General features: G+C 42.4%; 3 protein-coding genes across 3 annotated transcripts; 2 read left to right on the top strand and 1 right to left on the bottom strand.

Moving 5' to 3' along the window:
* Positions 1-653: 653 nt before the first annotated feature.
* LOC131426397 (acyl-CoA-binding protein) lies at positions 654-1458 on the top strand. The gene is made up of 2 exons (XM_058589097.1): positions 654-872; positions 1061-1458. Exons 1-2 carry the CDS (start codon positions 867-869, stop codon positions 1313-1315), a joined length of 261 nt encoding a protein of 86 aa, XP_058445080.1. The 5' UTR covers positions 654-866; the 3' UTR covers positions 1316-1458.
* LOC131426396 (rabenosyn-5) lies at positions 1454-3801 on the bottom strand. The gene is made up of 2 exons (XM_058589095.1): positions 2796-3801; positions 1454-2731 (listed from the first exon to the last, which is right to left on the bottom strand). Exons 1-2 carry the CDS (start codon positions 3479-3481, stop codon positions 1819-1821), a joined length of 1599 nt encoding a protein of 532 aa, XP_058445078.1. The 5' UTR covers positions 3482-3801; the 3' UTR covers positions 1454-1818.
* A 6451-nt stretch (positions 3802-10252) lies between these two features.
* On the top strand, positions 10253-14369 carry LOC131426395 (TATA element modulatory factor). Its single transcript, XM_058589094.1, has 2 exons — positions 10253-13543; positions 13614-14369. Exons 1-2 carry the CDS (start codon positions 10523-10525, stop codon positions 13815-13817), a joined length of 3225 nt encoding a protein of 1074 aa, XP_058445077.1. The 5' UTR covers positions 10253-10522; the 3' UTR covers positions 13818-14369.
* Positions 14370-15158: the final 789 nt, after the last annotated feature.

Genomic DNA, 15158 nt, shown 5'->3' with positions numbered 1-15158 from the left:
AATTTAGTTACAAATGTTAATATAAATGGATTTCAGTGTTCTTCATTAAATATCTGCACAAAAAATATATATTTTAGACAGTGATTTGTACGTTGATTCTCGTCATTGCAATCAAATACTAATAGATAGCTCAAATACTAATAGATAGTTTAATTTTTTCCTTAATACTTTTGGTGAAATCTGTATAAATCTGTATTAAATTTAAGAAATCTGTAAGAAATTTGTACTCTGTATTAAATCTGTATGCGCATGTAAAAATCTGTATAATACAGATAAATCTGTATAAATGGCATCTCTGGTACTTAGTCTAATCGATCGCCTACCGATAAGCGGCCCTTATACGAGCATTATTTTTGTCATTTTTAATGATCACTAAGTAATGATGTATTTCAAATTTGATAGAAATCTCGTCATTACAGCACCATTACACGTTCATTAAAATGATATTATTTTTTAGTAATGACATTTTTAATGACTCGTGTAAGGGCCGCTATAGAGAACATTCAGGCGTTTTGTGCTGAAAGTCTCCACCTCCGAATTTCTGCATCGTGACCACCGATACGGTAAATGTCAGTAGGGCTGTCCGACATCAGTACTCGTTTTGTTGTTTTCTCTTTCACTCCTGTGCTATATAGCGACCGGTTAGTTAACTTGGGTGTGTGTGTCGACCTGATGTATTTAGGAGGAAGATAATCTGCAGATCACGCATTGACGTACAGATCTCGATCATTATCTGTACCGCAGTTTGCACAACCAATCGTGTGGCAGACGCGTGTGCCTTGTTACTCCGCTAAAATCTACTCAACCGTGAAATTTTAACGGGAATTCCGCTTTTGCAAAAACATTTTATTGATAAAACACGCACAATGTCGGTAAGTACAGTTTGTTTATGTTGGTTGTCTAGGATCGAAATGTTTCCACGTTTGAGAGACAGCAACCTTTGACCTTTGAAGCTATGAATAAATAAAAGGTTAACTAATGAAAAATCCGAAAAGCAGTTTCTTCTTTCGATTTGGGCGTGAAATTTTTTTTTTCTAATGTACTCTTTCCCCTCCACCAGACTTTTGAACAAGCCGCCGAAAATGCGAAGAACCTTAAGGTGACCCCTCCGGATGCGGACCTGCTGGAGATTTACGGTCTGTACAAACAGGCGACGGTAGGCGATTGCAACACAGACAAGCCGGGCATGTTGGATTTCAAGGGCAAATCAAAATGGGAAGCCTGGAACGGACGCAAAGGTCTATCCCAGGCCGACGCCCAGCAGGCCTACATTGACAAGGTGGCCCAGCTGGTGGAAAAGTATGGCCTCAAGTAGAGGCCTGTTTTGAGGTTGTAGGCCGTTTCTGAATTTATCACATTTTCCAAAGCAGTGGAAAACGGAACTCTTCCAGACTCTTTTAATGTTAAGTTTTGTATATTTTATTTTCGATATTAAAAACCAACGAAATCTCACTTGAATTGTATTTGAAATAGATTTATTATTCGATTTATGAAGGCCTAACAAAAGGCATGCAATAATAAATTCAATCCAAAATTATAAAATAAATTTATTCGTTTTCGTTGGAAGCAGCTTTCTAGTCTCATAAATCAATAGAAATAATCGGAATGCTGTTTCATGGGTAGTGTTTAGAAAACTAATAACTGATTGAGAGCAATTTCAAACAGAAACACGTGCATTCACCTAAAAGATTCGCAAAGCCGGCTAAGCCATTGGTCAAAACGAACTACGGAAAATTGCGAGAACTAGAAACAGTTCTAGTTGACAAATTTTAAATTCAACCTCTTAGCATAACTTTTCGACTAACAACATCAGAAATCTCACTGGCCGGCTGCCATCGTTCCGCCGGATGCCTGCGGGGTTTCGGTAACCCTTCGTTGTCTTTCGTAAAACTCGTGCGTTAGTTCGCTCAAGTTCCGCTCCAGTGTTTCAACCTCTTCGAAACGCAGTGCTTCCCGGGCTTGTCGGATGTAGCCTTTGACGATGTTGATCTGATCGATCAACGGATCCGCAGTGCTAGAGACTGCCACGTTGGCTGCCTGATAGCCGCTCCAATTGTCCGAAGAACTGACAGCCGCCGCTCCGTAATACCGCCCGTTGGTCATTTCTGCCGTGGATGCCGTGCTGGAGCTGGAACTTCCGTTATAGGGTTCGGATTGTAGCTCATACTTTTCGTAGGCCTCCAGCGCCAATCTTCGTTCTCTTTCGATTCGTTTGGCCGTTTCCTGCTTCTTGCGTAGTTGTATTTTCTTAATCTCCTCCTCTGCCGGCAGAGGCGGGATGGACAGCATCTGCTCTTTGATGTACGAAATGCAAGACAACCGAATGGCCTTTTTTAATGCCTCCTCGCGACTTCCCGGTGCAAACGGAATGGCTAAAATAGTTTTACTAATATTGTCAATCCGTTCCGCTGCTCTGGCCATCTTTTCCCGTAGGGCACTGGCATCGGACAATCGATAAATAGCATCTCCGTCGTACAGACTATGAATGATCTTGGAATACATGGGAATATCCGGCTCGATATCTTTCTTTTCCTGTAGCAATTTTTCGTACAATTTCGTGATCAAGGGTCTATTCGAGCGGGAGTCTTGCATTTCCTTTCGGTTCATCAGCAAGTGCAAACAGTGCTCACACACACGAAAACCGGACGATTCACGATCCTTGCCAGTCTCATCCAACTGGGTAGTCATTTTCGGAGGTTCTGTACCGGGACTAATGGGTTGAACAATGCTCCTACAAAACACACACAAAAATTGTCAACAATTTAATTAAACTTCCAAAATATCTCCCAACCTACCTGGCCTCTTCGAAGGACAAATGGAACGAACACCCGTCACACATAACCGAACCGCAAACCCGGCAATGATGCTGCCTCCGTGTCAGACCGAAACTTTTCGCACAACTGGGACACAATTTAACTAGCTTTCCATCGATCCATGGTACCTTGCTTTGTTCATGCCGCTTTCTTGCATCCAAATCGCTCGGTAATCCGTCAAGCAATTTATCTAGTCGGATTATCAATTTATTGGTTTCCGAAGCGTATCTTTCTAGCCGTGGATTTCTCACTGCCTTGAAGTAGCTAATATGATCGCAATCCGTTCCCACCTGCTGACCATGTAGCAATATCGGATTGACGGCCGCTGTTCGCTCCTGTTTGCCGACCTGTAGCGAACTATCGAAGCTACGAGCCAAATCATTGGCCGTCTCGTCCAGATTGAGTATTTTCTTCTTAGCAAAGCTGAACATTTCCTTCAGGGATTTGAGCAAATCCTGCTCTTCGACATGTTCCTGCTCGACGTGAGACGTTAGCCGTTCCGGTGTTTTGAGATCGGTTTTACAGATTGGACACAGAAAGCCCTCCAGAATTTCCGAATCATCCGGAGACCCGAGCAGCAGTAGGCTACTAGGTCCGGAAGGCATCATCGCCCCCGGTATGGATGACGATCGCTGGTGTTCCGGAGGATCGTCGAATGGGTTGGACATTTTCACTTGCGTAAACGCCCCCTCCTTCCGCGCTTGAACACACACTAATTAGAGTTTGGTTCGTCGTGGCGAACGTCCTTTGGGGGTTTGGGTCGGTCTTTCCACAGTCGAATAGCAATCAAAAAGAAATCATATCCGTAGTTGAGCACCACCGAACCGGGCGTGTTTTTTATTTGCGTTATAAAAACAATGGAAATCGGAAATCAAGGCGAGGTAACTTTTTTTTTCTTTGCAACTGTGATTAGAGCAATAAAATTACTACTGACGTTTTGTCTGTGATTTTTTTTTTGTATGTTTTTCCTGTTCTCTTGTTCGTAATGTCTCCTCATTGGAACGTCAGAAACAACAAATCGTGCAGCGAAGAGAAAGGCAAATGTCACTACTCGGCAATATTCGACAGGGCCCAATTTTGGGTGCAAAATTCTCGGTTGATTTTTCATTAGGGCGTATATAAGCAAGTGACAGTTTCTCTTTAATCACTCTCTCTTTCGATTATTGTGATGTGATTAAAAAGATTTTCTTTGATTTCACTACTCCGTTTGAAAGTCGAAAGTTTTGGGTATCATTTTATGCAAACAGTTGAGTGGTAAACGTGTAAACCGCTTGGTAATTAATAGTGTTGAGATACCGAAACTGAATCATAGGAAGCTATCAATATGAGTTTTCATCTAGTAAGCCTATGTTATAAATTAATAAAATTTTTATTCATTCTACCGTTACGACCCATAGTAACAAGTTGTTATTTTTTTCACTCTGCTAACAGGTTATGGGCCTTTAGCAACGTATCGGTTTTTTCAAGAAAATTCTGGAAGTTCTACGATTGGAGCCATATCTGCGATAGAATGGATCTGAAGAATTCCACGAAGCTGAATAATACAAATTATGAATCTTGGAAGCTCCGCACTGAAGCGCTGTTGATCCGGGAAAATTTATGGATGTACATCAAAAACGATCCTCCGGCACCAGAAGATAACGCGGAAGAAGCTGTTCCAGCAAAGTGGTTAGAAGGTGATGAAAAAGCTCGTGCAACGATTTTACTACTTCTCGAGGATAATCAATTTGGAGTAATTCGAGTAACGAAAACTGCAAAAGAAGCGTGGTTGGCATTGGCCCGGCATCACCAGAAGGCCACGTTGTCCACTAGAGTTTCACTACTACAACGGATGTGTGAAACTCGTTACACGGAAGGCGAGGATATCGACGAATATCTTACAAATATGGAAAACTTGTATACGAGACTTTGCAGTGCGGGAAAAGATCTCGGTGAGGATACCATGGTTGCATTTATTTTGCGGGGCCTACCGAAATCATTCAATGCTTTGACTACTGCCTTGGAGACACGAGCAGACGATGCTCTTACTTTGAACTTGATACGGGAAAAGCTGATAGATGAGGTGAGCAAAATAAATCGTAATGTCGTTGGTGGATCTGCTCTGAAGGTTTTAGGACGAAAGCCTATTATTTGTCATTTCTGCAAGAAACCTGGTCACAAGCAGCGTGACTGCAAGTTACAGAAAGAATCGAAAGGACAGAAAAAGCAAAATGCAAAGGTTGCGCGAGGCGATGTCTGTAACAACATGTACGCGCTAACCATTGGAAGCAATAACACACCAGATAACTGGATAATAGACTCCGGTGCAAGTTCGCATATGACTTCAAATCAGGATTTCTTTGAACACTTGGAACCTGCGTCAGGCGAAGTCGAGTTAGCAGATGGACGTATAGTTGAAGTTGCTGGTACTGGAACCGGTATGATCGAATGTATGAATGAATCTGGAAGAGTAAACAAGATTCGGTTAAACAACGTTATGTTTGTTCCGAAGCTATCAGCAAGTCTTTTGTCAGTACTCACTATGACTACTCGGAAAGCACAAGTTCAATTCGATAAGGAAATATGCAGAATTATTATAAATGGAAATGAAATTGCTATAGCGACTAAATGTAGAGGGCTTTATCGTCTGAATACACCTGTAAAAATAACTGCATGGAAAACAAGCACGTCTCATAAAAAAGATTGTCAACACACGTGGCACCGGCGATTTGGACATCGTGATTCTGATGCAATGAATGTGTTGTTGAAAAATAATCTGGTTCGTGGATTAACAATGAACGACTGTGGAATGCGTGAAGGCTGCGAATGTTGTGTAAAGGGAAAACAAGCTCGAACTCCTTTTCCTAAGAAGTCAGAAAAAAAGACTACCGCATCGTTGGATCTTATACACTCAGACGTGTATGGACCGCTTGAGATACCATCTGTAAGTGGATTTCGTTATTTCGTGACTTTAGTTGACGATTATAGTCGCTATTGTACGATATTTCTGTTGAGGAAGAAATCAGAGGTAGCCGATCGTATAGAAGAATTCTGCAAGTATGTCTACACACAATTTGGTAAATATCCCAAGCGCATTAGATCCGATAGAGGAGGAGAGTATTCGAGCCAAACGTTGATGGATTTCTATCGTAATCACGGAATTCACCCCAAATTCACAGCAGGATATTCACCACAACAAAATGGAGTGGCGGAGCGCCGTAATCGCTATATAATTGAAATGTGTCGCTGTATGCTAATAGATTCCAGAATGCCAACAAGATTTTGGGCTGAAGCAGTCAATACGGCAGTGTACCTGCAGAATCATCTTCCTTCTAGCGCAGTGGACACAACACCATATGAGCTGTGGTGGGGACGAAAACCGAACGTTTCACATCTGAAGGTATTCGGTTGCAAAGCATTCGTTTACGTACCACAGGAAAAGCGAAGCAAACTTCAAGATAAGGCTAAAGAAATGACTTTCGTTGGCTATTCTGATAATCACAAAGCGTACCGGTTTATCGAAATAGCTACTAACAAATTAATTATTAGCAGAGATGTTCGTTTCTTTGAGGAGGAGTTTGTTGAACCCAGTAAGGACATTCAAAATCTGATAGAGGAATCATATGAAGACATACTGCAACCACTATCACGGATTGCAGAACTAAACCAAAATGAAAACGTCGTTAGTAATCCAGATGGTACCACTAATCAAACAGATGATGGAATATCAAGTGAAACCGACGCAGAGTTCAGTTCTTGTGATGAATCCTATCATGAAAATTTGGAAGAAAGCGTTTTACGAAGATCGGAAAGATCAAACAAGGGAGTTGCCCCGTTTCGATACCGCGAAACAAGTAATATGGTACTAGTGACGGAACCCAAAACTTATGAAGAAGCTGTAAACGGATCCGAATGCATGTCGTGGAAAGCAGCCATGGAGGAGGAGATAAAATCTCTTCATCAGAACTCAACCTGGATCGTTGGAGTACTCCCAGAAGGACGAAAAGCTATAGGTTGCAAATGGTTGTACAAAAGAAAACTAGATGAACATGGAAACATCATACGTTATAAAGCGAGATTAGTCGCGCAAGGTTTTAGTCAGAAGTTTGGCACTGACTACGACCAAGTATTCGCGCCAGTTGCCAAACAGGTAACATTTCGTACTTTGTTAACTGTTGCCACTCGACGTCAACTTCTCGTGAAACATGTTGATATCAAAACGGCTTATCTATATGGCATCCTAACAGAACCAGTATACATGAAACAACCGAAAGGATACGAAACTGGATCACCCGATGATGTCTGCCATCTCAAGAAGAGCCTATACGGTTTGAAACAATCAGGACGAATTTGGAATCAAACGATTGATAATTGTTTAAAAAAGCAAGATTTCCTTCCGTCAAGTGCCGATGCGTGTTTATACGTACGTAACCGAAACAACAAGCAAACCTTTATCCTTTTGTATGTGGACGATATGCTTATTGTATGCAAAACAGAGCGAGAATACAGCGATATATTGCAAGAATTTTCAAAGCATTTCAAAATGACACCACTTGGACACGTGAAACAGTATCTGGGTATACAAGTTGTTCGGTCAAAAGACGGTCGATTTTTGATAAACCAACAAAGCTACATCCAGCGGTTGGCTTCGCGATTTGGCCTTGACATAGCGAAACCATCACACATCCCGATGGACCCCGGCTACCTACAAGCAAAGGAGGAGGAGACCAGCAAGCTACCAAACAATAATTCGTTTTCTAGTTTGATTGGTGGTTTGCTTTACATAGCGATCAACACGAGACCAGATGTTGCAATCAGCGTTTCACTACTAGGAAGAAAAGTGAGTGATCCTGAAGCAGTTGATTGGACTGAAGCAAAACGTACGATGCGATATCTTGTTACGACCAAACATTTTCAGTTAAATTTGGGAAACAAAAATGTTGGTCTTGTAGCATTTGCGGATGCGGATTGGGCAGGAAATCATCGAGATCGAAAATCTAATAGTGGTTTCTTAATCACATTTGGTGGTGGTACGATCAGTTGGGCGGCAAGGAAGCAAACGTGTGTCGCTTTATCATCAACTGAGGCCGAATTTATTGCTGCTGCTGAAGTTGGTCAGGAATTACTTTGGATGCGGAAGCTTATGACAGATTTGTGTGAACCAATTAGTAACATAGTATTGTACGAAGACAACCAAAGCACCATCCGTCAATTGGAAGCAGAAAGGTTAGAACGACGAGCAAAACATGTTGATACCAAGTTCCAGTTTACAAAGGACCTCGTTCAACAAGGCGTTTTGTCGGTAGTTTATTGTCCATCAGAAGACATGGTAGCGGATATGCTCACTAAACCTTTGAACAAATTAAAATTATCCAAACATCGTACTGCTGCTGGTGTACTTCCTGGACATTTCGAGGAGGAGTGTTGAGATACCGAAACTGAATCATAGGAAGCTATCAATATGAGTTTTCATCTAGTAAGCCTATGTTATAAATTAATAAAATTTTTATTCATTCTACCGTTACGACCCATAGTAACAAGTTGTTATTTTTTTCACTCTGCTAACAAATAGAAGAGAAAGTAAACAAAGAGAAATTGTTACTTGCTTATACGCCCTAATGAAAAATCAACCGAGAATTGTACACGCAGCCAAACCGAGCTGCACGATTGATTTAAGTACGAACCCCACTTCGCGACAACCAAAAATAACAAATCAGTACGAATTGGCTCAGATGACAGGTTCCTCTAGCCATGAGTTCTTATAATTTTTCTGATGGGGAGGGAAGGTTTGAAGAAACATGGAAAGAAATTGTGAAGTGGGTGAGGTAGGATAACAGTACAAAACAAAATGCACTAAACAAGAATCAGTACCGAACCCACTTGCATTATGTTCGGTTCAATAATGCTGTAGAGAAGGTTGCAGTGCACTTGAGCAATTGGACCGTTTATGGATTTGATTTGTACGCCATTTGCCTCTAACGAGAGACATTTTCATCAAAATTCCGCTGTTTCTTCGCAATCGAGGGAAAAGTCAGGATGACCTCGATCCTGGAGTGCCTGTTGAACGTGATCAGCATCACCTTTCATAATTAACACGAATAATCTAAACGGTGCTCTTTGGGGCACCTCAAATAAATTTATAAGGGACAAAAAAAATATATTTTCCGTTACTGGAACAATGGTTCAAATTTTGTGCACGGTTTACACATACATTTATTTTTAAATTTCCTGATTTTTTTGATGTGAAACTTTGTATTTCGGTTTAGCCTCACGGTTTCAGAAATGTTCGATTTCGGGCTGGTCACTTTATCGCGACTTGGTACGAAAACTAATGCATATTATTTTATTTATTATTTCAACATTTCAACATAAACTGTTATGCACTGACGAGTCTAAGACGAAACGTAAAGATAATGAAATTGATTATGTGTCCTAGCACTAACAAGGTTAATCCGACGACACGATCAGGAGAAACTTTCTGACCCTATGTGCGGGGTTGGGAATTGAACCCAGGAGGGCTGCGTGAAAGGCATCAACTATCCAATCACGCTGTGCCCGTCCCCGGAATATGGGTTATTTCTATTGATTATTAAAAATTTTCATCAAAAAACCGAGAAACGGAATCAAATCCTAGTGTGTATACATAAATATTTTGAAAAGGTTTTCATTATTTCTATTCATTAAATTGTTTGTAACACATTAAAGTATATTCTTTCATAGGCTATGATCACTGCAGAGTTGTGTATGGTTTTGTAACGATAAATCATATTATTTTTCCGTTTCGTCTTTGACTCATCAGTGCAGAGCAGTTCAAATTGAACTGCTTAGTGCTAAACTCGGCAGTTCAATTTGAACCGCTAGGCAGACGTAAAGTTTCTGCTATTTACTCTGCTCTGCACTGATGAGTCAAAGACGAAACGTAAAAATAATAAAAACGGTCATGTGCCCTAGCACAAAATTTGGCTAACCCCTAAATGATAAATCATAGTTTTTCTACAATATTTTTTGTTCGCGTATATAATTTTGACTCCGATTGTTTCCGCATGTCAACATTTTGAATTACAGCTTTCGTGGAAAACCCGCAAAAAACAAGATCTTTGGTCAAACTTTTCCTAAAATAATAACTCACCTACGTAAAAATTACCAGATCAATTATAAGTAAAAGGTAGATAAAAGATAGTAGAAAAATTACATCGTTTGGTAAAATTTCATTCGCTCGCATTACATTCGAACCTAGTTTTTAATTAAGGGAAAAAAAAATTCTTTCTGTCTGCTGTTCAAATTAATACTCGAACAGTCTTCGATCGTCATATCATTTTTGTAGGAAGAACGCATGATTTGTATCATTTTTTTCACATCGGTTGAATATCATCACAATTTTTCACTGTCAATTTTTACTCGGGAGCGCGCCTATCGTCCCAAATTCGACCCTGTCGAATGGCTGTTTATGTCAATAAAAAACATCAGCGACGAAGATTCTCGTATTTTGCTTTCGTCTACTGAAGTTTTTGACGTGTCCGCTTATGTATCAGAAGAAAGAGTGAAAAAAAAGTCTACAGTGGTGCATAAAAAATATAAAAACTTGCGAATTTCAAGCAAAATTATGAAAAATTTGTGTTGTGCGCAATAAAACAAAAAAAAAAACATTCGACGGCCATCGATTTCGTTTATGCTGGGTGATGTGAGTGTAGTCGGCAGAGCTGGAGCTGGAATTGTCACCGTCGTCGAAAATGAGCTGGTTCGACACGACGGGTATCGCCAACCTGGCAAAAACGGCCCTGAAGGAGGCTCAGAAGCAAATTGACAAAGCCTTGGATATCAAGGAGGAGGAGGAATGTGACGGCGCTGCCAAGGGCGGCGGCGGGACGGAAAAATTGGTTCGCTCGGTTTCGGGTGGCAGCAAAACAGAACCGTGCAGTCCGGTCGGGGCGGCGGAAGCCAAAGGTGCCGGAAACGTCGGGAAGGGTCAGGTAGATAGCATCTGGGGATCATTTACGGGGTCGTTTTTCGAGCAACCGGTGACGGCGGCCAACGTGACGGTAACAAAACCCCCGTCTAGTTTGAAACGCAAAAGCTTCGAAGATTCCGGAATTGCTGAAGTTCCGAAGTGTAGTTTTAAGGAAGATCCCGAGAAGGGAGCTGGAAGTGGTTCACCGGAAAACAGCTCCGAATCAATTGAACTGCTAAGCCCAGTGACAACACCCGGATCGGCATTGACTTCTCCGAGCTCGGGACCCACCTTGCAGGAGTCGGAATCGGTAGAGGTCATCAAAGTGTTGGGAACAGCGTCCAGTGTTTCATCACCGGACTCGATCACTTCGTCGGATCGCAGTCCGGAGATCGAGGGGGAAGAGATAAGATTCACATCGGTTGAACTCGGCGATGACGATATCAGCGTGGAAGAGGATTCCGTGTCGTACACACTGTCCGAGCAACCGATCACGGTCATGGAAACCAGTGAGGGATCCGGCCCGATTACAGTCGCTCCCAGTCGAAGCAGTCTGCATTTGAGTTTGGACAAATCGCGCCAGTTGACGTTTTCTGAGGTGTCCGTTTGCGAGACGGAGGATTCCAATGATTCCGAAACGACGGTGACCTCGGTAGAAAAAGCGAAACTGTCCGAGGAACAGCTGGAGAAGTCGTATGAGAATATAGAAATTCAGACACAAATTTCGGATTCCACGCACAGCTTCGAAGAGATACAGACATCACAGATCCCGGCACTGTTGCTTGCGGAACAGAAGCAGCACCTCCAGGAAGCCGGTTCATCGCAAAATTCTGGTGACGAGATCGAGACGGCTACTTCCTCTGATATTGAGATTATTTCCAGTCCGAATGGTGACTCGAGCAGTACCAATAGTGGGGCTTATCGGACCAGTCCTTTGAAAATCCCAGACGGCAAGGGTAATATCGATATAATGATGATTAAGAAACGTGGCCACAATCGGGAACTGTCCGAGGTATCCGTTCAAAGTGTCAGTAGCGACGATTTGGGTGAAACGGAAAAATTGATGCGCAGGATCACGGAGATTTCGGAGATTCTGGAGCAGAGAGAGTTTCGTCTGTTGGAGATGGGCCGACAGAATGCCGAACTTCACGAGCAAAACTGTCAGCTTAGTGCCCAGCTGGAATCGAAACAGAGACGGGCGGAGAGTACGGAGTCGGAAGAGTACACCCAGCGTTTGTCGGCACTGGAGAAAAAGTTTCAGCAGTCGATTCGAGAACGGGAAGCCTACAAACGGCAACTGGATGCAGCCCGTTTGGAGGCACAATCGAAGATGAATCGATCCGATGTCGACAAGGTGCTGGAGGAAAAAGACACGATGATCGAGGAGCTAAAGAAGGAGGGCGAAACTTTGTCCAAGCAAGTTCTGAATCATTCCAACATTATCAAAAAGATACGATCAAAAGAAAGAGAAAATGATGCGTTGATTAAAAAGCTTAAGGAGGACAACGGAACGCTAGCGGAGGAATCGGAACGGCTCAAGCGATCTCTTTCGGCCAAGGAAGAAGTAGAGCGGTCCCAAATCGAAGCCGTGCACAAATTGTCCTCGGAAAAACGAAAGCTCGAAAGAGACAACAGCTCATTGAAGAGTCAGCTTGATGATCAAATTCAGAAGTTGGAAACGTTGAAGAAAAGCTTCGAGTTTGCCAAGAAAGAACTGACCGAGAAAACGGAGTCCAACCATGATTTGGCACGAAAGTCCGCTCTGCTGGCAACGATGGAAACCGAGCACGGTAACATGCAAAAGTTGAACGATCAGATCAGCACGGAGCTGGAAGATTTGCGCGAAAAACTGCGCCGAACCGAGGCGGAACATGCCCAACGGATTCAACGGTTGAAAAACGAAAACGCCGAACTTTTACTTCGTGTTGAAGAAACGGAAACCCGTTCGGAGGAGGAAAAGAACGCAACGGCCATGGTCACCATTCCGCTGATGAAACAGATCGAGTCCCTTCAGAATGCACTACGAAACAAGGAACGGCTGTGGGAACAACGGGAAGCGGACGTCAGTCGCAAACTGGACGAATCACTGGCAAAGTCCAAGACTTTCGTTGACAACGAATGTACTCTGAAGGAGCAGATTTTTACTCTGAACGGACGAATTTCCAACTTGGAGGAACGACTGACGGCTGCCCTGTTTAAATCGGAAGACCTCACGAATTGCCTTCAGCAGAAACAAATCGAATTGGAATTGCTAGAAAATGATCATAGACTTAAGATGAAAAGCTTCGAAGATGAGCGCTGTTCATTGAAAGCTAAACTCTCGGAGTTGGAATCCATTCTAGCGGAGCAGGAGCGCACGCTTGCCACGCAGAAAGAACAACTGGAAACCCTCGGGAAGCAGCAAAATCAGTCGGTCACTCATAGTAAGCATCACGAATCGACGGCATCGGGAGGAGGATCAGTAACACGCCATTCGCCACCGTCACCAACCGCTCAGGGAGCTCTGGGCGAATCCCGAGCATCTTCTCCGACGCATAGCATGGGAAATCTTTCGCTGCCGGAATCGATTGGCAGTATCCCTTGGAACGCGACCGATGATGACGGGATGGGATCCAACAATGGACGGGCAACGATCGGTGGAGCACCACTGTTTCACACAACTTCACTGCTGGAAAACCTTCAGGCCACACTGAAACAACGCGACGGTGAAGTGTACCAGTTGCAGTGGGAACTGTCACGGTTCCAGCAGGAACGCAACGTGCTGCATGTGGAGATCTCCAGTTTGACGGCGGAACTAGAAAGTGTAAGTACAAGGTGGATCAGATTTTACAAACACCAACCGCAATCGAAATTCTTTTTTTTTTGTTCTCTAGATCAAGGAAAAATCCGAACGCACAGCTAAGCTGGAAGAGGAGTTCACTCAACTGCAGGAACGGTACGATGCACTGTTGCAGCTGTACGGTGAAGCCGTCGAGAAGACCGAAGAGCTCCAGCTGGATCTGGTCGATGTGAAGGAGATGTACAAGGTTCAGATCGACGATTTGCTGCAGCAGGTTGCCACCGGCAAACAGTTATAGTAGTAGTTCGGCGGAGATGCTAGACAAAGCCAGTGGATGTTGTCATCGTACAAGACGGTAGATCGCTTCTGGGTAGTTTTGGTAGCTGGTAGAAGAGCTGGATATTGATACGATAGAACATATGTTTCTATTCCGAATCTGTGAACGGTAAATGTGCTTGCCAAGTGTGGTATGCCTTTCGTAGGAAAGCAAAAATCAAACTGTAAATAGAAGAGTTGTTTTTTTATGTTTTTAGAAGGGGTTAAATCTTCCTGGCGACTAGTTAAGCTGAGTTAGGGCACGGGGGAAGCGTTGTTGTAGCTTTGCTAAGAATTTGAGCTTGATTTAGTTTCAGCGTGCTGAGGAGGTAAAACGTGCAAGGACAGTCAAGCTTTTTAAAGGTCACTCGTTGTATAGTCTCGTTAATCTAAAAGATTGTGAAATGTCAACGTACTGCAACGATTCTACTGTTTAAAACAAAATAATCTAATATCTAGCTGATATTGTTTAAAGCTAAACTACACACTTTTGAAATTATATATATCAATAATACTAAATAGAATAAAATATTTATCCAACACTTTAATCAAACATTTCTTGAATGCTTCTGAAAGTATCCGCCAATGTTTTGTCACATGTCACCGACGGTGATAATCTCACTATTTTTTATTCATTCGATAACTTTTCACTTCACTACAGCGATTAACCTTCACCGGAAATGTGATTGCCCATCTAGCCCTGACTTGGTTCTTTTTCGAACTTTACAACACGCACCAGCGCCTGCTGTGATGCTGCATGGCAAAATGGCCGCTTGTTCTACTTAAGCGGTTCTTAAGGTCTGAGGACAGAGGGTCGCGTGTTGAGTTTTAAATCGACCACGTCGCTCGCTCAATTCCCTTTGCGCATCGTATTTCTCTTGTACTCTCTCGTATATGAGCAAACTGTACCGGGTTACCAGCATACATTTTATTATTTTGATGAGAAGTTTTATCACATAAATCTATCGTATGGGTTGGACATTACATGGATTCCAACGAACAATGAAAAAATATTCAACTTTCACAAAGATTTAATGCGAAACAAAAAATGTGTTTATATACAATGAAACGTTTGTGTGTTTGGCAGCCTTGTCGAGCCAATTTTATTTCTCTCTCCTTTTTCAAAATGCTATCAGGAAACCAAAGCGAAAAAAATGGCGGATGCTTTGTAACTGACTTTGTTTCACAGAAAAATACAAGACTTTATTTTTATCGCGATAACATATATGTTTTTATGTACTTATCGCATCTAAACTAATTTATCTAGACTACTCTGCACCGTTTCCAAGAAAATTTAATTCGCTCAACCATACTCCCATTACAA

This window comes from Malaya genurostris, chromosome 1, assembly GCF_030247185.1.
Source record: "Malaya genurostris strain Urasoe2022 chromosome 1, Malgen_1.1, whole genome shotgun sequence".
NCBI lineage: Eukaryota > Metazoa > Arthropoda > Insecta > Diptera > Culicidae > Malaya > Malaya genurostris.
Note: the sequence above shows the minus strand (reverse complement) of the source record. Positions and strands in the feature narration are given on the sequence as shown.

Bases quoted from the DNA above. Each gene is read 5' to 3' on its own strand.
- LOC131426396 (XM_058589095.1), bottom strand. From the start codon at position 3,481: ATGTCCAACCCATTCGACGATCCTCCGGAACACCAGCGATCGTCATCC. The intron at 2,732-2,795 runs GTAGGTTGGGAG...TGTGTTTTGTAG, and splicing joins TTGTCCTTCGAAGAGGCCAG to GAGCATTGTTCAACCCATTA.
- LOC131426395 (XM_058589094.1), top strand. From the start codon at position 10,523: ATGAGCTGGTTCGACACGACGGGTATCGCCAACCTGGCAAAAACGGCC. The intron at 13,544-13,613 runs GTAAGTACAAGG...TTTGTTCTCTAG, and splicing joins TGACGGCGGAACTAGAAAGT to ATCAAGGAAAAATCCGAACG.